The following is a 27,849-nucleotide window of genomic DNA, read 5'->3' on the forward strand; positions in this document are numbered from 1 at the left end:
CTGTAATGTTGTTGTCCCCTCTTGTAGCCCAGGTGCCACCACCAATCAACCTATGATCTTTCTTCCCCCTTTAGGTCAGTCAGGACGGGAAGGCTTTGCTGGATGTTTTGCAGCGACCTCTAAGTCCGGGGGACACAGAGTCTCTCACAGCCACCGCCAACTATTCCAAGGCCGTCCACCAGGTTCTGGACGTGGTCCACGAGGTTCTGCACCACCAGCGGAGGTTAGAAAGTATGTGGCAGCACCGCAAAGTGCGTCTACACCAGCGGCTCCAGCTCTGCGTCTTTCAACAAGATGTACAACAGGTATAGTGGGGACCCACATGAAGCTGCTTGGGGGGCAGAGGTCCTGAGAACCAAATACGGTTGTAAGCAGATTGTGTAGGGTCTCTTTTGGTAATTTTTTTCTAAATTGCCATAAAGCCGTATCAGTGCCTGCAACTCGCTGAAAGACTTTGGCCGGCGCCACACGTAGCGCTTTGTCTGCGCTTGCAAACACAGACAAAGTTGCGCCCACCGGGGCAGGCCTCGGTGGGCGCGACTTTGTCTGCTTTTGCAAGCGCAGACAAAGCGCTACGTGTGGTGCCGGCCTTTGGGGAACGTTTATCAAACTTATTCTGTCTCTCTTGATTGTGTCTTTTTATAGCGTAATTCCACCAAACTTTGTGACTTTTACATACAGTTTTGCAAAGTTCGCAGCAACAGAGTTTAACACTATTGCGCCTGATTCATCTTAAACATCCAGATGTGGACATTTGAACAAGCTTCACATTTTTGGGCACGCACAGTACATAGTCACACTTTTTGCTGTAAATTAACTCCAGCCCAGAGCAATAGTTTAGATGGGGTTGCGACTCACACGTCCCCCTTTGTGTTTCATTTCTTCCCCATTTTTAAGCACACCCCCCCCCCCCCACACACATACATTTATTTGCGTTTCTAAATGCAATGCCAACGCAACGTGAGAATGCAGCCGCACCTTCCCCTCCGGTGTATAATGCAGGGGGCGCCAGATTCAGGATTTGTGACCTCGTTATTCATGAATCTGGCGCCCTCTGCACTGCCCCGACAGAGACACCAACTTATTCTTTTGGTGCATCTTTAACATGGGGTGTGCGACAATCGGAACGCCCCTTTCAGTGACGAAATTTATGTTGCGTGAATATTAGTGCAGCTGGCAGGAAACTGGCACAAAGCCCTTAGTAAATGTGCCCACTAGAGCCTGATAACAGAGAGTAATCGATTGTATCCCCCCTGTACAGTCTCCTCTCCCCAGGATGTAATGGCTGATAACAGAGAGTAATCGATTGTATCCCCCCTGTACAGTCTCCTCTCCCCAGGATGCAATGGCTGATAACAGAGAGTAATAGTTTGTATCCCCCCTGTACAGTCTCCTCTCCCCGGGATGTAATGGCTGATAACAGAGAGTAATAGATTGTATCCCCCTGTACAGTCTCCTCTCCCCAGGATGCAATGGCTGATAACAGAGAGTAATAGATTGTATCCCCCTGTACAGTCTCCTCTCCCCCGGATGTAATGGCTGATAACAGAGAGTAATAGATTGTATCCCCCCCATGTACAGTCACCTCTCCCCAGGATGAAATGGCTGATAACAGAGAGTAATAGATTGTATCCCCCTGTACAGTCTCCTCTTTCCGGGATGTAATGGCTGATAACAGAGAGTAATAGATTGTATCCCCCTGTACAGTCTCCTCTTCCCGGGATGTAATGGCTGATAACAGAGAGTAATAGATTGTATCCCCCTGTACAGTCTCCTCTCCCCTGGATGTAATGGCTGATAACAGAGAGTAATAGATTGTAACACCGCCCCCCCCCCCCCTGTACAGTTTCCTTTGGGTTTGTGGCCGGTGTAGGACCAGTGTTTATCCCAAGCTGTTATTGCACTGAGGTTATTAGCTGCTCACAGTAAATTTTTATTGCCCCCGCTCCGCTATTATTGTCGAGAGCCCCATAATAATGTGTGACTCTTCCCATTTATGCTGATTACTGTCCAGGTTTGTGATTAAGACCTTCTGTCTTCTTGGTCTCGTTATCAGCTGCTGCAGTAAAACACGATCCTCCTTCAATAGGACGCGTGCGATAAGACAAAGCTGGGGACAATAGCGCTCCTCCGGGGGCTGCTCCTATATTGTGTGTGCGCTGACCCCCTGCCCGCTATCTGCCTCTAACAGATGTGCAGAAACCACCAAGCTGATAGCAAGAAACCCACAAACCAGATGACAAGCGCATGTGGTCCAGAGCCACTAACTGCAACCACTAACTGCCCCTATTCCCACTCTCCCAGAGGCCTAATCTACACTCAGTTATTTTGGGGACGTGTGGTAGCCATCAGTTTCGCACCTAGCACATGTTTCCTATAACTTCTTTCCATGTCTCTTCTACTGTCACAGCCTGATGACACAATGGACCAGGGTCCCAGGCGTTCGAGCGCCTGTAGCTGGAAGCAAATCCAAAGCATTGGCATTACAATCCATAATTGTTGCTGTTGTGCCCATGTGTCAGTCATAACCGCAGTTATTTTATTCTATTCGTGCACTGACTGTGTTCTGTTTCCTGCAGGTCCTGGACTGGATTGAGAATCATGGAGAAGCGTTCCTCAGTAAACACACTGGAGTGGGCAAGTCTCTCCACAGGGCGCGGGCTCTGCAAAAGAGGCATGACGACTTTGAGGAGGTGGCACAGGTAATATTACGCTTAGTGGCCAAAAAGCCAATCCAGCAAATAAATGCCCCTAGCGACAAGCCACGGCTGTGATTGTATTACCGTGTAATGTACAGCTCCTCCGTCACATTGTATCACCATGTAATGTACAGCTCCTCCGTCACATTGTATCACCATGTAATGTACAGCTCCTCTGTCACATTGTATCACCGTGTAATGTACAGCTCCTCCGTCACATTGTATCACCATGTAATGTACAGCTCCTCTGTCACATTGTATCACTGTGTAATGTACAGCTCCTCCGTCACATTGTATCACTGTGTAATGTACAGCTCCTCCGTCACATTGTATCACCATGTAATGTACAGCTCCTCCGTCACATTGTATCACCATGTAATGTACAGCTCCTCCGTCACATTGTATCACCATGTAATGTACAGCTCCTCCGTCACATTGTATCACTGTGTAATGTACAGCTCCTCCGTCACATTGTATCACCATGTAATGTACAGCTCCTCCGTCACATTGTATCACCATGTAATGTACAGCTCCTCCGTCACATTGTATCACCATGTAATGTACAGCTCCTCTGTCACATTGTATCACCGTGTAATGTACAGCTCCTCCGTCACATTGTATCACCATGTAATGTACAGCTCCTCTGTCACATTGTATCACTGTGTAATGTACAGCTCCTCCGTCACATTGTATCACCATGTAATGTACAGCTCCTCCGTCACATTGTATCACCATGTAATGTACAGCTCCTCCGTCACATTGTATCACTGTGTAATGTACAGCTCCTCCGTCACATTGTATCACCATGTAATGTACAGCTCCTCCGTCACATTGTATCACCATGTAATGTACAGCTCCTCCGTCACATTGTATCACCATGTAATGTACAGCTCCTCCGTCACATTGTATCACTGTGTAATGTACAGCTCCTCCGTCACATTGTATCACCATGTAATGTACAGCTCCTCCGTCACATTGTATCACCATGTAATGTACAGCTCCTCCGTCACATTGTATCACCATGTAATGTACAGCTCCTCTGTCACATTGTATCACCGTGTAATGTACAGCTCCTCCGTCACATTGTATCACCATGTAATGTACAGCTCCTCTGTCACATTGTATCACTGTGTAATGTACAGCTCCTCCGTCACATTGTATCACCATGTAATGTACAGCTCCTCCGTCACATTGTATCACCATGTAATGTACAGCTCCTCCGTCACATTGTATCACCATGTAATGTACAGCTCCTCTGTCACATTGTATCACCGTGTAATGTACAGCTCCTCCGTCACATTGTATCACCATGTAATGTACAGCTCCTCCGTCACATTGTATCACCATGTAATGTACAGCTCCTCTGTCACATTGTATCACTGTGTAATGTACAGCTCCTCCGTCACATTGTATCACTGTGTAATGTACAGCTCCTCCGTCACATTGTATCACTGTGTAATGTACAGCTCCTCTGTCACATTGTATCACTGTGTAATGTACAGCTCCTCCGTCACATTGTATCACTGTGTAATGTACAGCTCCTCCGTCACATTGTATCACTGTGTAATGTACAGCTCCTCTGTCACATTGTATCACTGTGTAATGTACAGCTCCTCTGTCACATTGTATCACCATGTAATGTACAGCTCCTCCGTCACATTGTATCACTGTGTAATGTACAGCTCCTCTGTCACATTGTATCACTGTGTAATGTACAGCTCCTCTGTCACATTGTATCACCATGTAATGTACAGCTCCTCCGTCACATTGTATCACTGTGAAATGTACAGCTCCTCCGTCACATTGTATTACACTGGTAAATGCTCCTTGGAGGTAAGTGCTCCTTGGAGGTATGTGCTGGTATTTGTGATCCGACTTCTTTCTGAATGGCTGTATTAACCACAATTATTGAGATCATGGAGTGTGGAAAAACAGCGTTACGGATGTGCGGTGGGCGGCAAATTCATCATCCCGCAGAGAAACAACACAAAGCGAGAAAGAAATTGGATTAACCCTTTACATGAAAGATCAAACCCTTCTGTAGAACGTGATTTGCTTTGTGAATGTATGTAGCTCATGCTGTCCAGGCTGAAAACACACATTAATAATGTGATGAAGCTTCATGTATGGTGCAGACGGGTATTGGAGAAGATTGGGAGGACATCTTTAAGAGATCTTTAGATGTGAATGGCCCCCAATTTACCACCAATCCCTAGTTGTGTAAGGATGGGCTGTGGCTGTGCTGCTGCTGTGTGTTACATGCAGCCCTACAGCGAGGAGAGAGTCATGTGGGTGGATGTTGTAACCATAGCAACTGTTCCTAGCAACTGAGTGCCACATGCTTAGCAGCGTCGCCCCCATCATGTACCATTAGATTCTAATTTTAGGTATTTGGTAGCTGCTTTCGTCCATACATGTTGCAGGTGACAGGAATGTCATGGAGTCTCATGCTCCATAGGATTCCCTGTATCAGTCCCCAGTAGTGAGTCTTCCCATTTCCAGGACACGAGCGTCTTCATTTATAACTGCTCTGTGCATTATCAGATGGTTACTTTGTATCTATTACATGTCAATGTGCAGCATTACTTTGTATCATGTATTACTATCACAAGCGAGATAATAAGGCCTTTACTTCAGTCTGGTGCAGATCACTGGAGTATAGTCAGACAGAATACAACATATAATCCTCATAGGCAGTGGCTTGATCACTCCTCAGGTGACCATGAAGCAGCGCTCCCTTGTGGACATTTTCCCTCATATTATTGCTGGAGGATTTTCATATACATTATTTTACATATTTCTTTCACTTCTTCATAATAGAACACGTACACCAATGCTGACAAGTTACTGGAAGCCGCAGAGCAGCTCGCACAGACCGGCGAATGTGATCCAGAGGAGATCTACAAGGCGGCCAGACACCTGGAGGTGCGGATCCAGGATTTTGTCCGCAGGGTGGAACAGAGAAAGCTGCTGCTAGATATGTCTGTCTCCTTCCACAGCCACACCAAGGAGGTAAGACCTGCACCGGCATGTGGCAGTATAGAGTGATTCCACCAGCAGAATAGTGAGTGCAGCTGTGGAGTATAATGCAGGATGTAGCTCAGGATTAGTACAGGATAAGTAATGTCATGTATGTACACAGTGACTGCACCAGCAGCAGCATGGTGAGTTCAGCTCTTGAGTAGGATATATCTCAGGATTAGAGGCTATTGTATGTAGCGGGGATACATGTCATCACACCATGTACTGTGATCATTCTTGTAATGAGGACAGTATATGAGAGTGAGTTGTAATGCTCTGTCTGGTCACGCTGGGATGGATACATTAGTTATGCTTATTGCATTGCTTATGTTTTTGGCCTCTGATATCAGGGACAGGATCTATGTCAGATATTAATATCGCCCTGTGTCTTTATCACAAGTTGTTCTAGTTATTGACCTAAATTTACTGCCCAGAGATGATTGTTATTAGAAATAATTAAAGCCATTTAATTGGGACATTTCTCTTTTAATAAGGTTTTGATGGCACATCACAACTGGGGATGCTATAAATTCATAATTTCTTGCAAACAGTGACCCACTGAGAAAGGGGGGATACAGGACAAGTGTGGAGTGAATATTCATGGCCTGAGCTGAGACCAGGCTGCACTCCTGTACTATTCTGTTCATGTAATTGTATGGGAGAAATTAGAGGAATTTGTGATCACGTAGACACCATTATATTAGGGAGTATCAAATTATCAATAGGGTTATTCTCTAGATAAAAGTCTTGAAAAAGGAATGATGGAAGCTCTAGGTACAGATGTGATTCTCTAGGTACAGGGGAATCCTGTACATACAGGTGTGACACCCCTGGTACAGAGAAGACCTCTAGATACATGTATGACACCCCTGGTACAGAGAAGACCTCTAGGTACATGTATGACACCCCTGGTACAGAGAAGACCTCTAGGTACATGTATGACACCCCTGGTACAGAGAAGACCTCTAGGTACATGTATGACACCCCTGGTACAGAGAAGACCTCTGGATACAGGTGTGATCCCCCTGGTACAGAGAAGACCTCTAGGTACATGTATGACACCCCTGGTACAGAGAAGACCTCTAGGTACATGTATGACACCCCTGGTACAGAGAAGACCTCTGGATACAGGTGTGATCCCCCTGGTACAGAGAAGACCTCTAGGTACATGTATGACACCCCTGGTACAGAGAAGACCTCTAGATACATGTATGACACCCCTGGTACAGAGAAGACCTCTAGGTACATGTATGACACCCCTGGTACAGAGAAGACCTCTAGGTACATGTATGACACCCCTGGTACAGAGAAGACCTCTAGATACATGTATGACACCCCTGGTACAGAGAAGACCTCTAGGTACATGTATGACACCCCTGGTACAGAGAAGACCTCTAGATACATGTATGACACCCCTGGTACAGAGAAGACCTCTAGATACATGTATGACACCCCTGGTACAGAGAAGACCTCTAGGTACATGTATGACCCCCCTGGTACAGAGAAGACCTCTAGGTACATGTATGACACCCCTGGTACAGAGAAGACCTCTGGATACAGGTGTGATCCCCCTGGTACAGAGAAGACCTCTAGATACATGTATGACACCCCTGGTACAGAGAAGACCTCTAGGTACATGTATGACACCCCTGGTACAGAGAAGACCTCTAGATACATGTATGACACCCCTGGTACAGAGAAGAGCTCTAGGTACATGTATGACACCCCTGGTACAGAGAAGACCTCTGGATACAGGTGTGATCCCCCTGGTACAGAAAAGACCTCTAGATACAGGTGTGATCCCCCTTGTACAGAGAAGACCTCTAGATACAGGTGTGACTCCCCTGTCTAGTGTCTCTTCCTTCCCTCCTGTAGGGGTCTTGTTTCTCTTCTTTCCCTATTATAGGGGTCTTCTTCCCTCTTGTTGTGTTGTCTTTCTGAAATGTCTCTTCATTGACTTGCCAGCTGTGGACCTGGATGGAGGATCTGCAGAAGGAGCTGCTGGAGGACGTGTGTGCGGACTCTGTAGATGCTGTTCAGGAGCTTATCAAACAGTTCCAGCAGCAGCAAACAGCCACACTGGATGGGACCCTCAATGTCATTAAGGAGGGAGAAGATCTCATCCAACAACTCAGGTGGGCACCAGTAGTGGGGGGATGACATACATGATAGCGGACATCTTTACACATCCATCAGCATGATAAGTTGTGTTCTGTATGATGAGATGTGTGGTGCAGAGCTGAGTCTGTTCTGTATGATGAGACGTGGTGCAGAGCTGAGTCTGTTCTGTATGATGAGACGTGGTGCAGAGCTGAGTTTGTTCTGTATGATGAGATGTGTGGTGCAGAGCTGAGTCTGTTCTGTATGATGAGATGTGTGGTGCAGAGCTGAGTCTGTTCTGTATGATGAGACGTGTGGTGCACAGCTGAGTCTGTTCTGTATGATGAGATGTGTGGTGCAGAGCTGAGTTTGTTCTGTATGATGAGATGTGTGGTGCAGAGCTGAGTTTGTTCTGTATGATGAGATGTGTGGTGCAGAGCTGAGTTTGTTCTGTATGATGAGATGTGTTGTGCAGAGCTGAGTCTGTTCTGTATGATGAGATGTGTGGTGCAGAGATGAGTTTGTTCTGTATGATGAGATGTGTGGTGCAGAGCTGAGTTTGTTCTGTATGATGAGATGTGTGGTGCAGAGCTGAGTTTGTTCTGTATGATGAGATGTGTGGTGCAGAGTTGAGTTTGTTCTGTATGATGAGATGTGTGGTGCAGAGCTGAGTTTGTTCTGTATGATGAGATGTGTTGTGCAGAGCTGAGTCTGTTCTGTATGATGAGATGTGTGGTGCAGAGCTGAGTCTGTTCTGTATGATGAGATGTGTGGTGCAGAGCTGAGTTTGTTCTGTATGATGAGATGTGTGGTGCACAGCTGAGTCTGTTCTGTATGATGAGATGTGTGGTGCAGAGCTGAGTTTGTTCTGTATGATGAGATGTGTGGTGCAGAGCTGAGTCTGTTCTGTATGATGAGATGTGTGGTGCAGAGCTGAGTCTGTTCTGTATGATGAGACGTGTGGTACAGTGCTGAGTCTTGTGTATGATGAGACGTGTGGTACAGTGCTGAGTCTGTTCTGTATGATGAGACGTGTGGTGCAGTGCTGAGTTTGTTCTGTATGACGAGACGTGTGGTGCAGAGCTGAATCTTCTGTATGATGAGACGTGTGGTGCAGAGCTGAGTTTGTTCTGTATGATGAGATGTGTGGTGCAGAGCTGAGTTTGTTCTGTATGACGAGACGTGTGGTGCAGAGCTGAATCTTCTGTATGATGAGACGTGTGGTGCAGAGCTGAGTTTGTTCTGTATGACGAGACGTGTGGTGCAGAGCTGAGTATGTTCTGTATGACGAGACATGTGGTGCAGAGCTGAATCTTCTGTATGATGAGACGTGTGGTGCAGAGCTGAGTTTGTTCTGTATGATGAGATGTGTGGTGCAGAGCTGAGTCTTCTGTATGATGAGACGTGTGGTGCAGAGCTGAGTTTGTTCTGTATGACGAGACGTGTGGTGCAGAGCTGAGTCTTCTGTATGATGAGATGTGTGGTGCAGAGCTGAGTTTGTTCTGTATGACGAGACGTGTGGTGCAGAGCTGAGTCTTCTGTATGATGAGATGTGTGGTGCAGAGCTGAGTCTTCTGTATGATGAGATGTGTGGTGCAGAGCTGAGTCTTCTGTATGATGAGACGTGTGGTACAGTGCTGAGTCTGTTCTGTATGATGAGACGTGTGGTGCAGTGCTGAGTCTTTTCTGTATGTTAAGACGTGTGGTGCAGAGCTGAGTTTGTTCTGTATGATGAGACGTGTGGTGCAGAGCTGAGTCTTTTCTGTATGTTAAGACGTGTGGTGCAGAGCTGAGTTTGTTCTGTATGATGAGACGTGTGGTACAGTGCTGAGTCTGTTCTGTATGATGAGACGTGTGGTGCAGTGCTGAGTCTTTTCTGTATGTTAAGACGTGTGGTGCAGAGCTGAGTTTGTTCTGTATGATGAGATGTGTGGTGCAGAGCTGAGTCTGCTCTGTATGATGAGACGTGTGGTGCAGAGCTGAGTTTGTTCTGTATGATGAGACGTGTGGTGCAGAGCTGAGTTTGTTCTGTATGATGAGATGTGTGGTGCAGAGCTGAGTCTTCTGTATGATGAGATGTGTGGTGCAGAGCTGAGTCTTCTGTATGATGAGATGTGTGGTGCAGGGCTGAGTTTGTTCTGTATGACGAGACGTGTGGTGCAGAGCTGAGTTTGTTCTGTATGACGAGACGTGTGGTGCAGAGCTGAGTCTTCTGTATGATGAGATGTGTGGTGCAGAGCTGAGTCTGTTCTGTATGATGAGACGTGTGGTGCAGAGCTGAGTCTTCTGTATGATGAGATGTGTGGTGCAGAGCTGAGTCTTCTGTATGATGAGATGTGTGGTGCAGAGCTGAGTTTGTTCTGTATGACGAGACGTGTGGTGCAGAGCTGAGTCTTCTGTATGATGAGACGTGTGGTGCAGAGCTGAGTCTTCTGTATGATGAGACGTTTGGTGCAGAGCTGAGTCTGTTCTGTATAATGAGACGTGTGGTGCAGAGCTGAGTTTGTTCTGTATGACGAGACGTGTGGTGCAGAGCTGAGTCTTCTGTATGATGAGACGTGTGGTGCAGAGCTGAGTCTTCTGTATGATGAGACGTTTGGTGCAGAGCTGAGTTTGTTCTGTATGATGAGATGTGTGGTGCAGTGATGAGTCTGTTCTGTATAATGAGACGTGTGGTGCAGTGCTGAGTTCTGTATGATGAGATGTGTGGTGCAGAGCTGAGTCTTCTGTATGATGAGACGTGTGGTACAGAGCTGAGTCTGTTCTGTATGATGAGACGTGTGGTGCAGAGCTGAGTCTTCTGTATGATGAGACGTGTGGTGCAGAGCTAAGTCTATTCTGTATGATGAGACGTTTGGTGCAGAGTTGAGTCTCTTCTGTATGATGAGATGTGTGGTACAGTGATGAGTCTTTTCTGTATGATACGATGTGTGGTGCAGAGCTGAGTTTGTTCTATATGATGAGATGTGTGGTGCAGAGCTGAGTCTGCTCTGTATGATGAGACGTGTGGTGCAGAGCTAAGTTTGTTCTGTATGATGAGACGTGTGGTGCAGAGCTGAGTGTGTTCTGTATGATGAGACGTTTGGTGCAGTGCTGAGTCTGTTCTGTATGATGAGATGTGTGGTGCAGAGCTAAGTTTGTTCTGTATGATGAGATGTGTGGTGCAGAGCTGAGTTTGTTCTGTATGAAGAGACATGTGGTGCAGAGCTGAGTCTTCTGTATGATGAGACGTGTGGTGCAGTGCTGAGTCTGTTCTGTATGATGAGATGTGTGGTGCAGAGCTGAGTCTTCTGTATGATGAGACATGGTGCAGAGCTGAGTCTTCTGTATGATGAGACATGTAGTGCAGTGCTGAGTCTGTTCTGTATGATGAGATGTGTGGTGCAGATCTGAGTCTGTTCTGTATGATGAGACGTTTGGTGCAGAGCTGAGTCTGTTCTGTATGATGAGACGTGTGGTGCAGAGCTGAGTGTGTTCTGTATGATGAGACGTTTGGTGCAGTGCTGAGTCTGTTCTGTATGATGAGATGTGTGGTGCAGAGCTAAGTTTGTTCTGTATGATGAGATGTGTGGTGCAGAGCTGAGTTTGTTCTGTATGAAGAGACATGTGGTGCAGAGCTGAGTCTTCTGTATGATGAGACGTGTGGTGCAGTGCTGAGTCTGTTCTGTATGATGAGATGTGTGGTGCAGAGCTGAGTCTTCTGTATGATGAGACATGGTGCAGAGCTGAGTCTTCTGTATGATGAGACATGTAGTGCAGTGCTGAGTCTGTTCTGTATGATGAGATGTGTGGTGCAGAGCTGAGTCTGTTCTGTATGATGAGATGTGTGGTGCAGAGCTGAGTCTTCTGTATGATGAGACATGGTGCAGAGCTGAGTCTATTCTGTATGATGAGACGTTTGGTGCAGAGCTGAGTCTTCTGTATGATGAGACATGTAGTGCAGAGCTGAGTCTGTTCTGTATGATGAGACGTGTGGTGCAGTGCTGAATCTATTCTGTATGATGAGACGTTTGGTGCAGAGCTGAGTCTTCTGTATGATGAGACCTGGTGCAGAGCTGAGTCTATTCTGTATGATGAGACGTTTGGTGCAGAGCTGAGTCTTCTGTATGATGAGACCTGGTGCAGAGCTGAGTCTATTCTGTATGATGAGATGTGTGGTGCAGAGCTTAGTCTGTTCTGTATGATGAGACGTGTGGTGCAGAGCTGAGTCTGTTCTGTATGATGTGACATGGTGCAGAGCTGAATCCATTCTGTATGATGAGACTTGTGGTGCAGAGCTGAGTTTGTTTTATACTCCGCAGGGATTCGGCAGTGTCCAGCAATAAGGCTCCACACAACAGCTCCATCAGTCACATTGAGTCTGTTCTGCAGCAGCTGGATGAGGCGCAGGTTCAGATGGAAGAGCTCTTTCACGAGAGGAAGATAAAGTTGGACATCTTCCTGCAGCTGCGTATATTTGAGCAGTACACCATCGAGGTGGGTCACGTGACAGCCGCCATATTTCTTTGTGAATGTTCAGTATTTTGTTTCTGTGTTTAGCAAATATATTACAAAAATTCCTTAAAACCTAGATCATGCAGTAAAGGCAGTATTGCTCCCATTAGATAGGAGAGCCGCCTGCGAGCCCCGGAAGCTTTTCATTGCGCTAATTACATGGGGATGTTCTGTAGTTTTTACTTTAGTAATTTTGCGTAATAACATTTATTTGGATAATTAGTTTCGCTCCTTTAATTCAGCAGCAGAATTGTTTCTGAACGTGAGAGGATTGTACGATGCAGCGATGGCTGTGATCTGTAGATGTAGCAGATCTGAGGCAGTGTTCACCAGTTCATACTTTCCCTGTATTACTACGTAGGTGACTGCTGAACTGGACGCCTGGAATGAGGATCTTCTCCGTCAGTTGAATGACTTCAACACAGAGGATCTGACTCTTGCAGAACAGCGGCTTCAGCGGCACAAGGAACGAAAACTAGCCATGAACAACATGACCTTTGAGGTCATCCAGCAGGGACAGGACCTTCACCAGTACATCATGGAGGTGCAAGCATCAGGTAAGTGGTTACATATGACCTAGGTACAGAGTAGGAGGCTGTGGAGTGGATACAGTTCTGATATCTAGGTGTTGGATGATGTAGGTGAATGTTAGAAATCACTGCGATCATGACAGGTTGGTTGGACATTGTGGCAGGTAAGTGGTAGCGGGTTAAGACTGCGGATGAAGTGCAGTTATGATGTTTATACGGTGTATTTTGGTTGATGTGACGATGAAGATGATGCGTACGTGAGGTATAAAAGAATGTAGCTGAGGAGAGGTGTTATTTTGGGGCACATGGGATGCTTTTGACTTGTAGTCGTAGCGTCGGGAAGCCTTAGATAAATTGCGGTTAGGTGTGTTCAGCATAATTGAGGTCTAGTTTCATAGGTTGAGATGTAGATGAAGTGCAGTTACATTTAGGGGGTAAATTTATTAGGATACACCAGTCTTAATATTTCCTCCGGCATCCCACATCTATTAATAGGCTCCAAGAACCTTTTCAGACCTGGTCTGACCTGACGGAGGTTTCTGCTTGGGCATTTACGCCCCTACCTGCCCTCCGCATGCCACTTTGAAAACCATAAGACCTGGTGGGGATGGGGGGATTTCCATGCAAGTTTTCTGACACAATGTATCTCCCCCATGGTGTTATCCAAGAATAGATGATGGGGTTCGGTTTGGGTGTACATGAGCTGAGGGGCAGATAAGGTGTGAGTGGGGTATACATATGGTGTAGATGAGATGAGTTATGATCAGGGTGTCATGTATTAGATTTGTATGATACGTGATTGTGGTGGGTTGATGCCACGTGTGCCCCCCTCCTCCAGGCATTGAGCTGATCTGTGAGAAGGACATAGACCTGGCCACGCAGGTGCAGGAGTTGCTGGAGTTCCTTCACGAGAAGCAGCATGAACTGGACCTGAACGCGGATCAGACTCACAAGCGCCTGGAGCAGTGCCTACAACTGCGCCACCTGCAGGCTGAGGTCAAGCAGGTAAGTCCCTCTCAGTGTCAGAGCTGTGGTGGCAGGAAGCAGCATCATAAATATAAATCTCATAATGTGAAGCCGAGGACTTCATACAGTGCAGCTGCCCCTAGAAGTAGTAATAATGAGTCCACCGATCTAAGCATCCGAATACTGGGGGTCCGATGTAACTCATATTTGGGGGCTGAGGGATGCAGGATTCTGGAGACCATTTCAGTTTCATCTTGTTAATGGCCTCAGTCTTATCTATAGATTGAGTCATGAATATCAGGCAGGCTGTGTCTAATAACAGACAAGAAGTGGAATTGGATTTTCAGATTTTGGGGAGATGAAACTTTCCCCATGTCATTACCAATGAGCTGCTTGTTGTGTTAATGAGCCAGGGCTCTCTCCGGGTCCATCCGGGGAGATTTTTTTGATCCACTAGCATCTCAGGACAAGACATCAGGTTGCGGCTCCTGAAGAGACATAAAAATGGCATATATGGGGGCATTAGATTGAGGTGTCCATAGCCCACGGCCTTGGCTTGGTTAGCCTTCATATCTCTGCTGATGTACACGGTTTACATGAATTCACGGGATCATTTTACCTCCGGATCTCTATGTGGAAAGAATGTTTTTAGGTGCATTGATGGCTGCCATGTCTTCTCTCTTCAGGTGCTGGGATGGATTCGCAATGGGGAGTCCATGTTGAACGCCAGCCTGGTGAATGCCAGCTCCTTGTCAGAGGCTGAACAGCTGCAGAGGGAACATGAGCAGTTCCAAATGGCAATCGAGGTGAGTGGAGTGATTCTGTCCATGTACTCACAGCTATCCATGTTATCAAAGGGACCCTGTCAGCAGGGACCGCATTTTCACTAAAGACAGGTTTCAGAAGCCCATTACAGCTGCATTGCAGCCTTTCTGCTTTATCTAAGCATTTGTATTACAATATAATTGTGTGTTACCTGACTTCCTGGAAAAATCCTCTGCATATAAGCAATGCGGTTGTGATGGGCTTCTGCAATTTGTCTTTAGTGAGGACCATGGTGCAAGAAGCCCCCAAAGTCCACACAACAGTAACTTTATAATTTAGCCAACTCTCCCCGGGAGGAAGTGGCTGATAACAGAGAGTAATAGATGATATCCCCCTGTCCTGGAGTCAGCTTCTTACCTACAATGGCAACAGGGCGTAATAGTTGATCTTCTGTTATTGACTCCATTTATGCATTGGTTACTGTTCAGATGTACAGCTTCTCTTCTGGAATAACATTGGGTACCAATGGGTGCCCCTCGCAGTGTTTGGTACCTTGTTTTCTTACCCCATTGTTCCCTCTGTCTCCACAGTCCCTCTTCCATGCCAGCTCATTACAGAAGACGCACCAGAGCGCTCTGCAGGTGCAGCAGAAGGCGGAGGCGCTGCTCCAGGCCGGACATTATGACGCTGATGCCATCCGAGAGTGTGCAGAAAAGGTGGCCATGCACTGGCAGCAGCTAATGCTGAAGATGGAGGATAGGCTGAAGCTGGTCAATGCCTCGGTGGCCTTCTACAAAACCTCAGAACAGGTCAGCTGTGGCAGAAGGGTGGTGGGAGCGCTGGGTGGTGGCTGTTAGAAATCTTTGCTCTGTTTTGTTCTCCAATGAGCTTGTAGCAGTCCCTCTGGGGTGCGCTGACTGTATTGGGGCTTACTTTCAGGCCAACCACACTAACCTTGTACAAGGCATCATATTCATTCTACCTCTCGTGCTTTAGGTCTGTAGTGTACTGGAAAGTCTTGAGCAGGAATATCGGAGGGATGAGGACTGGTGCCGTGGACATGATAAATTGGGACAATCCACATCTGAAGGGGATCACGTGATGCCTCTCATCAGCAAACACTTGGAGCAGAAAGAAGCCTTCCTCAAGGTAAGGGCGGGGGTCACATGAGGGATGTGTGGATCTTCTATACCTTATCTCTACATAATACCCACATTTAAAGGGATGTTTTTCTTACTAATTGATTCACTCCGCCTTGTAATATTCAGCAGTGCTGCTCACTGTGATGTCCCTAATAATGACTCCCACCATATTACTCTCTTTCTCTCTCTCTCTCATCTTAAGGCTTGCACATTGGCTCGGAGAAATGCTGAAGTTTTTTTAAAATACATACATAGGAACAATGTCAGCATGCCAGGGGTGGCCCCACACACACGGGGGCCCGAACAACAAGTCAAAGGTGCGTTTTCCCTATGACATGGATCTGGAGTGTGTCTGCTCTCTCCTTGGACTTGAGAGTCACATTTTGAGGTCCCTGGTGCTGTGATGGTGGGTTGTGGCCCTGCATATGAATGGAGTCTGCCGCTCATGTGCAGCTCCCAGGGGTTTTGTAGTTTCTTTCTGCACTTTTAATGAATGCAGCGCAGCTCGGGCTGGAGTGCGCCTTTTTATTGGATTAGTTGCCGTTAAGCTGCAGAACGGAGGAGATTAGTGGTAATGCCCAGAAATGCACTGCCGATCCTATTTAGGTGTCAAAGAGATGGCTTGCAGGATGGGAGCTTGTCTGAGCCTGGTCCATGTGAACATCTTGTATACAGCATGTTGTTACAGATTAACTAACAGACAAACCCACCACCTCTCTGGGTTATACAGAGGTGCAAAGGGTGCATGGATTTTGGGTGCAGATCTATGGTTCTCAGGTGACAGATTGTGATAATTTTTCAGCCATCCTCAGTGAGCTGCTTCAGAGGGAGAACAGAGTTTTGCATTTCTGGACCCTAAAGAAGAGGCGTCTGGACCAGTGCCAACAGTACATTGTGTTTGAAAGAAGTGCCAAACAGGTAGGTCCCAATAAAGTGTCACCATTCCATGTGGTCAGGGTCACCCTCATCCAGTCCAGGAGCTCAAACGGCTCCACATTCACTCTGCTGCTCCTTCCTTTATCTTAGTAGATTATAGACATCTTTCTTCTGCCATCTAATGCTCATATCCGTGCGTGTGCACCCATCCGCTTGCCTTGCCTCCAAAAGATTCTGGGCTTATGAACTTCCAACTATAGTTCTAGGGTCATCCCTATAGGGCTCGATATCCCCAGCTCCTGACACCGCTTTGCCACCATTAGATGGTGCTCACTTTACACTGAAATATTCAGGTCCACCGATCGATATTGAAGTCTTATAGTGAGCGCCCCTTAGTGGTGGCTGCAGGCAGGCAGTTTTTATCATGGAACCAAGGTCTATGTAAGGTGGCCAGAGATTTATATTGCACTGGTATAATCTGGGTGTCTCGTGTTGATTTCTTCTCTTCTCTTTTAGGCGTTAGACTGGATTCAAGAGACTGGAGAACATTTTCTCTCCTCACACACGAGAACCGGAGAGAATCTGGAGGAGACTCAGGGTCTGCTAAAGGAATATGAGGATTTCCGCATTCCTGCCAAGGTAAGGGTGTCGCTAAGGATGAAGACTGGGGAGGGCGAAGACTGGGGAGGGCGAAGACTGGGGAGGGCGAAGACTGGGGAGGGCGAAGACTGGGGAGGGCGAAGACTGGGGAGGGCGAAGACTGGGGAGGGCGAAGACTGGGGAGGGCGAAGACTGGGGAGGGCGAAGACTAGGGGGGGGAGGGCGAAGATAAGTGGGGGAGGGCGAAGATAAGTGGGGGAGGGCGAAGATAAGTGGGGGAGGGCGAAGATAAGTGGGGGAGGGCGAAGATAAGTGGGGGAGGGCGAAGATAAGTGGGGGAGGGCGAAGATAAGTGGGGGAGGGCGAAGACTAGGGGTGAGGGTGATTGATGGTTGTCACTCTCCCAGGTGATGGCTCTCCCGGATCCTGGTGCTTACATTTCTCCTGCTGTCCGAATTCTAGACCGATGTTTATCAGTTTCATGAGTCACTTGCTGCAGCTCCATCCTCTAGTGTTTAGAAATGTTATTTCTTCCCCATGTCGTAAGGCAGCAGTTCTAATTTATCATGTGAGTGAGGAGGCAGTGAAGGTCATGGTGACCTCTTCTGATGGATCTCTGGATGTCCGGCGCCTGCATGTTTTAGTAATGATGATTGGTGTGTACGTAGATAGAGAGAAGTCAGACACCTCAACTTTCACTGTTACCACATGCTTCCCCTTCTCTCTCCTCACAGCAAACAAAGGAGAAGGTGCGGCTCCTGATCCAGCTGGCCGACAGCTTTGTGGAAAAGGGTCATGTCCATGCCACCGAGCTGAAGAAATGGGTGACCACCGTGAACAAGCATTACCGCGACTTCTCTCTGCGGATGGGGAAATACCAATGCTCACTGCAGAGGGCGCTGGGCATGAGCACTGAGGTACCTGCAGCTGGAGGCTCCGCACTGTATACATGTCTATACTATGACATTTACTGGCAGGTATACAGTATACTGACATATACACTGAAACCTCCACTGGTTTACAGATTGAGGATGGGACAACAAGTGGGCACAGATTCCTTTTTATTTAGGCCCCTTGAGATAAGACTATCCAGTGTTTGCCTGTAAAGAACATTATCAGGTTCCTTGTCTATCAGCTGTCAGTGGAGGGCACAGAGAAAGCTGATCTACACACATTGCTAAAAGCAGAGAAAAAGGATAACTGAACATTTTTATTTGATAAAATATTTGCAATAAGTTTTCTATTCTCCTCACATCCGGAGCCCATAACACTGCACCTGTAAATGTCTACAGGGGGTCACATGCAGACATTCTGGGGCTCCCAACTCTCATTAATGCCTTTTCTCTAATTGAAGGCATTTACTTATATAAAATGGATGTTTCATCAGGGCATCGTGAGACGGCGGTGCTGGGAGTCTAGTCCCATCTATAATTTATGAGCCATGTGGGCAGCAATATAACGGTTACTTATAGATAAAGTTTACCTCCACTTATGCACAATCAGAGTCCTCCCTGTGATCGCATATTATCTTGACTGCTGTTTTCCTGGTGACCACAAGGTGGAGCGGAATGTTAAGTTATGACTCTGGGACACTGGGGTCATTCATTTTAGATGTCATATTACTGGGGATGAAGGCATCCAGAGATTCGCTGCTTCTGTCTGTGATTGTCTTCCCATCCTGTGGTCTCAGTGACATTTGTTCTGTCTGCAGGATAATAAGGATCTAGAACTTGATATAATTCCAGCCATTCTGACTGACCCGGAGGTTAAGCTGCGAGATGCTGGCCATGAGGTCAATGAAGAGAAGAGAAAATCTGCCCGGAAAAAAGAGTGAGTGAGAATCAGCTGTACTCAGTGTAAAGCATAGAGCGTCATTGAGTCTATGGATGTAAGCGCTGAGATCAGCCCAGTATAACACCAGTACCCAAAATAACACCAGGATCATACCAGAATAACACCATTACCTTATAGTACACCAGTCACCCCTTATTATCTCTTGGTAACACTAACCCTTATTCTTCAGGTTTATAATGGCTGAGCTGCTACAAACAGAGAAAGCCTATGTCCGAGACTTGCACGAGTGTTTGGAGGTACCATGCAGTATATCTATCATCTATCAATCTATCTCCTATTTACCTATCTATCTATCTATCTATCTATCTCATATCTATCTATCTATCTCATATCTATCTCCTATCTATCTATTAATTATCTATCTCCTATCTATCTCATATCATATCTTTCACATGGAATAAATCCACTAAGGTATTTTTTCACTACAATCTGGTGTGCTGCTTTTTTTCCTTTGTCTTTATAATTGAAGGACCTGATGCCCGGCCCTCTTAGGCGTGCACCCGCTTTGTATTTTTGTTTACCCATTTTCTGTTTTGATAGTGCTGCTTGGATCTTTTCTTACTGTGTCATATCATATATATATATATATATATATATATATATATATATATATATATATATATATATATATATATATATAATGTGTGTGTGTGTGTTTTCTCATATTTACCTATTTAATATCAATGCATGTATCGTCTGTCATCTATTTTTTGGTCTCCTTTCTTGCAGACATACCTGTGGGAGATAACCAGCGGTGTAGAAGAGATCCCCCAAGGGATTGTTAATAAGGAGCACATTATTTTTGGGAACATTCAGGAAATCTATGATTTTCACAACAAGTGAGTGCTTGGGGGTCGCCTTCTTCAACTGCAGAGATGAGAGTGAAATCTATTCATACATAAGAGGTGTAAAGATCTTTCTGCTACCATGTACAGTTTGGAGTCCAGGTGAAGCTCCTCAAGCATTGACCACACTGGACGCAATTGTTTTCACTTCTCTTCTGTGTGATTAGGTTTCCTCCTATCACTGCATAAATACAGAATCAGTTGTCCTGTGAGCTGACACTTTACTGCTCTTCCTCTATAGTATATTACATATGAGCGCAGTGAGAGCTTTTATAATGACTGGAATGCAAAAACATATTCATTGTCACTTTATGTGTGAAACTAGAATGTATATACCTGCTGACCCACAATCCTCTTCTTCCTCACAGCATCTTTTTAAAGGAGCTAGAGAAATATGAACAACTTCCAGAGGATGTCGGACACTGCTTCGTCACATGGGTAATTAAAATGTCAAGAATCACAGGCTATAGAAGTGCATAGGGTCATTAATGAAGGGATATTCAATTGTATAGGAGCACTGATGATGAGTTGTAGAGTTAGGGTTGTATAGCGTTCCTAATTATAGGCTATAGAAGTTTATAAAGTCACATGATTTGTTATGTAGGTGTTGTAGGCATATAGGGTTACATGGGGATATACACTCACCGGCCACTTTATTAGGTACCCCATGCTACGGTAGTAACGGGTTGGACCCCCTTTTGCCTTCAGAACTGCCTCAATTCTTCGTGGCATAGATACAACAAGGTGCTGGAAGCTCCTCAGAGATTTTGGTCCATATTGACATGATGGCATCACACAGTTGCCGCTGATTTGTCGGCTGCACATCCATGATGCGAATCTCCCGTTCCACCACATCCCAAAGATGCTCTATTGGATGGAGATCTGGTGACTGTGGAGGCCATTTGAGTCCAGTGACCTCATTGTCATGTTCAAGAAACCAGTCTGAGATGATTCCAGCTTTATGACATGGCGCATTATCCTGCTGAAAGTAGCCATCAGATGTTACAGGGTACATTGTGCTCATAAAGGGATGGACATGGTCAGCAACAATACTCAGGTAGGCTGTGGCATTGCAACGATGCTCAATTGGTACCAAGGGGCCCAAAGAGTGCCAAGAAAAGTACTGTGCGTTCAGAGATGCTCTTCTGCCTACCTTGGTTGTAACGGGTGGCGATTTGAGTCACTGTTGCCTTTCTATCAGCTCGAACCAGTCTGCCCATTCTCCTCTGACCTCTGGCATCAACAAGGCATTTCTGCCCACAGAACTGCCGCTCACTGGATGTTTTTTCTTTTTCGGACCATTCTCTGTAAACCCTAGAGATGGTTGTGCGTGAAAATCCCAGTAGATCAGCAGTTTCTGAAATACTCAGACCAGCCCTTCTGGCACCAACAACCATGCCACGTTCAAAGGCCTCAAATCACCTTTCTTCCCCATACTGATGCTCGGTTTGAACTGCAGGAGATTGTCTTGACCATGTCTACATGCCTAAATGCACTGAGTTGCCGCTATGTGATTGCCTGATTAGAAATTAAGTGTTAACGAGCAGTTGGACAGGTGTACCTAATAAAGTGGCCGGTGAGTGTAGAAGTGTATAGGGTCACTACTGATGGGGTATTCAGTTGTATAGAGGCAGTGATGGGTTATAGGTTTGTATGGGGTCCCTAATTATAGGTTATCGGGTCACATGATGTGGTATATAGGTGTTAAAGGGTCACTATATAGAGTGTTGAGGCATATTGGGTTACATGGTAGGGAATACAGGTGTATAGGGGCACTGATGATGGGGTATACAGTTGTTTTGGGGCAATGAAATAGGGATCCTATTTTTAGGTTATAGAGGTTTATAGGGTTACAACTTGGTATCCAAACAAAGTGTTGATATTTTAATTTTTTTTAAGTTTTTTATGAGAGGAAACTGCAAAAATAGGACAAGTAGGATAAGTATTACTTATAGCAAAAATGAACTTTATAGCAGAGCATAATGTCCCAAGTCTCTTCTTCTGTGATATACAAAGTAGCTGTAATGTCTAATACATCGAATAGTATTGGCTCATTACAAGAATACATTTTGTGCATGAGAATTGACCAATAATTTGCCACATCCCTGCTGTATAATTTGTAGATTCACGCCATGGCTGCACGGGGCTCAGTTATTTAGGGCTAAAGATTGGAGGCGGGAGAGGGGGATAGAGACATATTGGATCACTGGAGATTGGTAGACATCGTATGGGGTCAATAATTATAGAGTGTTGAGACATATAGGGCTACATGGTGGGTTATAGGGTCACTGGTGATGGAATATAAAGGATTATCCTCTCTTCCCAGGCTGATAAGTTCCAGATGTATGTGACATATTGTAAGAACAAGCCGGACTCCAGTCAACTGATCCTTGAACACGCTGGAAGCTTCTTTGATGTGAGTCTGGTTGTCCAGAGCGCTGCATACAGGCCGCCAGCCCGGACTCTTGCTTATCGTCTCATTACTGTATTACAGGAGATCCAGCAGAGACACGGCCTGGCCAACTCCATCTCCTCGTATCTTATCAAACCTGTGCAAAGAATCACAAAGTACCAGCTGCTGCTCAAGGTGTGGTAACATAGAACCCCTCCCAACATACACAGCACATAGAGCTGCTCATGTCTTATGCTTATAGAGTCACACATTGTCCCTGGGCTATAAAGGTCCTGCCAGCTCCGGGGAAGCTCATACACTACACGCGTTTATCGGGTAGCTGCTTGACGTCTTTGTTGCAGCTTCCTGTGTGTTGCATTTTCCATTGCAGACATCTGCTAAATATTTACTGCACTAGTATAGATTCCTCCAGACACTCTCCACATTCCCTCATCTTTGTGTCTTACCACCAGGAGCTGCTGACCTGCTGTGAAGAGGGTAAAGGCGAGCTGAAGGACGGTCTGGAGGTGATGCTCAGTGTGCCAAAGAAAGCCAACGATGCCATGCATGTCAGCATGTTGGAAGGTGACCACCCGAGTCCCAGCATATCCTGACCACCTACATAACAATATATGATGTATCTTACACATTTTGATATTTTTAAGGATTTGACGAAAACCTGGACGTTCAGGGCGAGCTCATCCTCCAGGATTCTTTTCAAGTCTGGGACCCCAAATCTCTTATCCGCAAGGGACGAGACCGGCACCTCTTTCTGTTTGAGATCTCTCTGGTGTTCAGTAAAGAGATAAAAGACTCGACAGGACACACAAAATATGTTTACAAGAACAAGCTGCTGGTGAGCGCCTACACACCTGATACTCCACAGGGTTAAGAAGGTCAAGGGTTCTTCAGTGACACAAAGAGGGGCTTTGTTTTTTAATTTTACTCTTTTATTTGTAACTTTTTAATGCGATTGCACCAAAATGTGTTACTTGGCCTAGCAAAGTTTGCAGCAACAGAGTTTTTCAGTGTTGCGCCTGATACATCCTTATAATCCATAAGGGACATCTGAAAAATTCCAAAATTTTTGTGCAATCGCAGTGAAAAATCGCAAATAAACCCCTGTCCTGAGCAGGTGTAGGTAATAGTTTAGAAGGGGTTGCTCAAACACTTTTCTAAGACTTTCTTTAAAAAGTTGCTAAAAATAACAAACTCATATTCCAGATGCATCACCCTCCAAGGCCGTGGTCATGTGTACTGCTAACGTGGCGTTCATGACACAGAGACTGATCACATATGTGTTTCCGATGAAAGGCATGTGATTGTTAACAAGTCCCTGGAAACACATATGCACATGGCCAAAGGCCTGTCCCCTTGCTCTAGCATGAGTGCAACGCTGGTGGCATATGTGACCTCAGATTAATCAAGCAAGCCCAACTCCACACACACACTTACACACACATACACGCACATATACACTCAAAAAGACTGTTGTGAGTTCCATACTTAAAGGGGTTTTTCCATGAACAAAAAGTGCTGAGACCCCAACAGATCACTAAAACGAGGGGTCCGCTGGAGTCCCACGTACCTCCGCCGGACCCCTCACTTTCTCAGCACTGAGATCAGCAAGTTAGGCGGTATCCTCTGCATAAGGGCCTAACTTTTGTTGGTGGGAAAACTCCTTTAAGATAAATGTCCCCCACAATCTTCCCTGTTCTGAGGGTTTGTTAGAGTTGTATCCAGTTAAGACTATGTTCTGTGAGCTTTAGCCAGGCCCAGTGTTACCAAAATCCCTTAGATCAGTTGGTTCAGATTGAATGTTGTGTCCCTGGTGGGAGATGCTGTGTCCTATAATGATATTCATTTGCTGCTTCTTTCCAATCTTTCTTGCAGACCTCAGAGCTGGGGGTGACGGAGCATGTGGAAGGGGACTCTTGTAAGTTCGCCTTGTGGTCGGGTCGTACACCGTCCTCTGACAATAAAACCGTACTGAAGGTTCGTTCTTAATGAATTTTGTCACGTGCCTTTTTTAATATTGTTTCTATTCTTCATGTGAGATCTAATCCAATCCAAAGCTGCAGTCACAGTCCTTTTGCTTTCTTACTACCACCTACAATGCCCGTGGCTGTGCTTTTTCTGTGCTGCAAATTGAGAGATGTAGAGTTATGCATGGAGAAGCAATCTGAATTATAGGAGTAAAGAAGCACAAGTGACTGTCGCAGGGATGATAAATGCTGCTCCAGATGTGAATAGCGGAAAAAAAACTAAGAAACTTTATATATGACTATGTATAAGAAGATGTAAGGATATAATTGTAACTGCAGACCTGGATAGGATTGGATTGTAAGAAATTAATTAAGGTGATTTTTTCCCATTTATCAAAACTGTTGCAGAGAAAAACTCAGACAAAAATCAAAACCAGAGCTCAGCTTTCATTTTATTGACTGCTGTGGGAAATTGAAATCTGAGCTCTGATTGGTTGCAATGAGCTCTGACACATTTCCTAAATCTCCACAAATTGTACTGGATTACAGAAACTTGTCTGCTTTCTTGCTTAGCTTGTGTGGTCCTACAGATCAGCTCCAAGCGCAGGCCCTGCTGCAATACCAGACACACATTGTAGACAAGAGTGGTGCTGTTTTTGAAGAAACTCCGCCTGTTTGCTAATTCTGTTCCTCATCTTTAATCGTTCTTACAAATTGCCAAGGTTTTCCTTTTCCCATCCTGGATAAACATATTTGCATATTTCTCATCATAATTAATGGCAGTATTCATAGTATCTTAGTATCATAGTATATAAGGCTGGAAGGAGACGCAAGTCCATCAAGTCCAACCTTTAAGAATTAAATAAATGTTTTATCCCCATAACCCGTGATATTTTTGCTCTCCAGAAAGTCATCCAGGCCTCTCCTGAACATGTACATAGAGTCGGCCATAACAACCTCCTGCGGCAGAGAGTTCCATAGTCTCACTGCTCTTACAGTAAAGAACCTTTGTCTATGGTGATGGTAGAACCCCCTCTCCTCTAGGTGTAGATGATGCCCCCTGTCTATGGTGATGGTAGAACTTCCTCTCCTCTAGGCGTAGAGGATGCCCCCTGTCTATGGTGATGATAGAACCTCCTCTCCTCTAGGCGTAGAGGATGCCCCCTGTCTATGGTGATGGTAGAACCTCCTCTCCTCTAGGCGTAGAGGATGCCCCCTGTCTATGGTGATGGTAGAACCTCTTCTCCTCTAGGTGTAGAGGATGCCTCCTGTCTATGGTGATGGTAGAACCTCCTCTCCTCTAGGCGTAGAGGATGCCCCTGTCTATGGTGATGGTAGAACCTCCTCTCCTCTAGGTGTAGAGGATGCCCCCTGTCTATGATGATGGTAGAACCTCCTCTCCTCTAGGTGTAGAGGATGCCCCCTGTCTATGGTGATGGTAGAATCTCCTCTCCTCTAGGTGTAGAGGATGCCCCCTGTCTATGGTGATGGTAGAATCTCCTCTCCTGTAGGCGTAGAGGATGCCCCCTTGTCCTGGTCACAGGCCTAGGTATAAAAAGATCTTTGGAGAGATCCTTGTACTGTCCGTTCAGGTATTTGTACATTGTAATGAGGTCTCCCTCAGTCGTCTTTTTTCTAAACTGAATAATCCCAAATTTTTTAATCTGTCAGTGTATTCTAGTCCCCCCATTCCCCTAATAATCCTGGTTGCTCTCCTCTGCACCCGTTCCAGCTCTACTATATCCTTTTTATACACTGGTGCCCAAAACTGTACACAATATTCCATGTGTGGTCTGACCAGGGATTTGTATAAGGGCAGAACTATGTCTTTATCATGAGAATCTATTCCTCTCTTGATACATCCCATTATTTTATTTGCTTTAGCAGCAGCCTCCTGGCTCTGGTCACTAAAATTACGCTTACCATCCACCAATACGCCCAAGTCCTTTTCAGCTTCAGTTTTACTAAGTAATTGACCGTTTAGAACATAATTATACTTTTTGTTTCCATGGCCCAAGTGCATAACTTTACATTTATCTACATTAAACCTCATCAACCATTTCTCTGCCCACTCCTCAAGCTTCCACAAATCCCTCTGTAATGCTAAACTATCGACCTCAGTATTTATTACTTTACACAGCTTAGTATCATCTGCAAATATTGAAACTTCACTGTGTAAACCCACTACAAGGTCATTAATAAAAATATTTAGTGGTCCCAATACTGACCCCTGTGGCACTCCACTGGTAACATCAACCCAATCTGAGAATGTGCCATTAATGACCACCCTCTGTTTTCTATCACTGAGCCAATTACTTACCCAGATACACAGATTTTCTCCTATTCCCAGCAGTCTCATTTTATATACCAACCTTTTATGTGGCACGGTGTCAAATCCTTTGAGAAGTCCAGATATACAACATCCACAGCGTCCCCCAGATCCAGTCTTGAACTTACCTCCTCGTAGAAACCAATCAGATTAGTCTAACAGAACCGATCTGCTGACGCTGGGTTATAAGGTTGTGCACAGTGAGATACTCCAGGATAGCATCTCTAACAAACCCCTCAAATATTTTCCCCACCACAGCAGTTAGACTTACGGGTCTGTAGTTTCCAGGATCGCTATTTGATCCTTTTTTGTATATTGGTACCACATTTGCTATGTGCCATTCCTGTGGAACATAACCAGTCCTCAGTGAATCTTCAAATATTAAAAATAACGGTCTGTCTATCACCGTACATAATTCATGCAGAACCCGGGGGTGTATGCCATCTGGCCCAGGTGATTTATCTATCTTAGTGATTGCGAGGCGGCGCCGTACCTCTTCCTGGGTTAAACTGTTGACATTATAAAAAGAATTTACATTATTCCTCGTTGTGTCTTCCACCAGGGGATTTTCCTGGGTAAAGACAGTTGAGAAGGCGACATTCAGTAGATTGGCCCTTTCCTCATCTCCTTCCACCATGACCCCCATGTTATTTCTAAGGGGACCCTCACTCTCTGTTTTTAATTTCTTATCATTTATATACTTGAAAAATAATTTGGGATTATTTTTGCTCTCCCTGGCAATATTTCTCTCAGTCTCTATTTTTGCGGCCTTTATCTGCTTTTTACAGGATTTATTTTTCTCTCTATAATCCTGTAATGCCTCATCGCTACCTTCACGTTTTAGCACCTTAAACGCTTAATCTTTCTTGCTTATTGCTTTCCTTACAAGACTAGTTAGCCACATAGGGTTTTTCTTGTTCCTTTTATGCTTTTTCCCATAAGGTATGTGTTTCTCACAGGACTTTTTCAGAATATATGAGAAAAAGTCCCATTTTTGGGGGGGGGCTTTTGTCTTTGAGAACATTATCCCAGTCTATGCCTTTAAGGTCTTCCCTTAGTTGCTGAAAATTTGCCCTCCTGAAGTTTAGAGTGTTGGTTGCCCCTTCACTAACGTGCTTAGTAAAGCGTAATACAAAATCAATGATATTATGATCACTATTCCCCAGGTTCCCCCCAACCTGTAGTTTTGATACCCTATCAGGTCTGTTGGTAAGGATAAGGTCCAGCAGTGCCCCCCCTCTTGTTGGCTCC

The 27,849-nt window shown here is 45.5% G+C and overlaps 1 protein-coding gene across 12 annotated transcripts in view; it reads left to right on the top strand.

Moving 5' to 3' along the window:
* KALRN (kalirin RhoGEF kinase) overlaps positions 1 to 27,849 on the top strand; it is a 191,847-nt gene that overhangs the window by 101,779 nt on the left and 62,219 nt on the right. For all 12 annotated transcript variants that reach the window (XM_072122115.1, XM_072122114.1, XM_072122110.1 and 9 more), the window contains 23 exons: positions 75 to 305; positions 2,580 to 2,702; positions 5,520 to 5,711; positions 7,686 to 7,855; positions 12,122 to 12,296; positions 12,676 to 12,871; positions 13,683 to 13,849; positions 14,497 to 14,616; positions 15,166 to 15,384; positions 15,572 to 15,724; positions 15,920 to 16,034; positions 16,520 to 16,635; positions 17,110 to 17,232; positions 17,928 to 18,110; positions 18,905 to 19,023; positions 19,217 to 19,283; positions 19,777 to 19,886; positions 20,261 to 20,330; positions 22,219 to 22,308; positions 22,387 to 22,479; positions 22,758 to 22,869; positions 22,950 to 23,140; positions 24,178 to 24,279. In XM_072122115.1, coding sequence (XP_071978216.1) covers positions 75 to 305; positions 2,580 to 2,702; positions 5,520 to 5,711; positions 7,686 to 7,855; positions 12,122 to 12,296; positions 12,676 to 12,871; positions 13,683 to 13,849; positions 14,497 to 14,616; positions 15,166 to 15,384; positions 15,572 to 15,724; positions 15,920 to 16,034; positions 16,520 to 16,635; positions 17,110 to 17,232; positions 17,928 to 18,110; positions 18,905 to 19,023; positions 19,217 to 19,283; positions 19,777 to 19,886; positions 20,261 to 20,330; positions 22,219 to 22,308; positions 22,387 to 22,479; positions 22,758 to 22,869; positions 22,950 to 23,140; positions 24,178 to 24,279 — 3,237 coding nt within the window. The remainder of the gene's footprint in view (positions 1 to 74; positions 306 to 2,579; positions 2,703 to 5,519; positions 5,712 to 7,685; positions 7,856 to 12,121; positions 12,297 to 12,675; positions 12,872 to 13,682; positions 13,850 to 14,496; positions 14,617 to 15,165; positions 15,385 to 15,571; positions 15,725 to 15,919; positions 16,035 to 16,519; positions 16,636 to 17,109; positions 17,233 to 17,927; positions 18,111 to 18,904; positions 19,024 to 19,216; positions 19,284 to 19,776; positions 19,887 to 20,260; positions 20,331 to 22,218; positions 22,309 to 22,386; positions 22,480 to 22,757; positions 22,870 to 22,949; positions 23,141 to 24,177; positions 24,280 to 27,849) is intronic.

Source organism: Engystomops pustulosus, chromosome 8 (assembly GCF_040894005.1).
Source record: "Engystomops pustulosus chromosome 8, aEngPut4.maternal, whole genome shotgun sequence".
Classification (NCBI taxonomy): domain Eukaryota; kingdom Metazoa; phylum Chordata; class Amphibia; order Anura; family Leptodactylidae; genus Engystomops; species Engystomops pustulosus.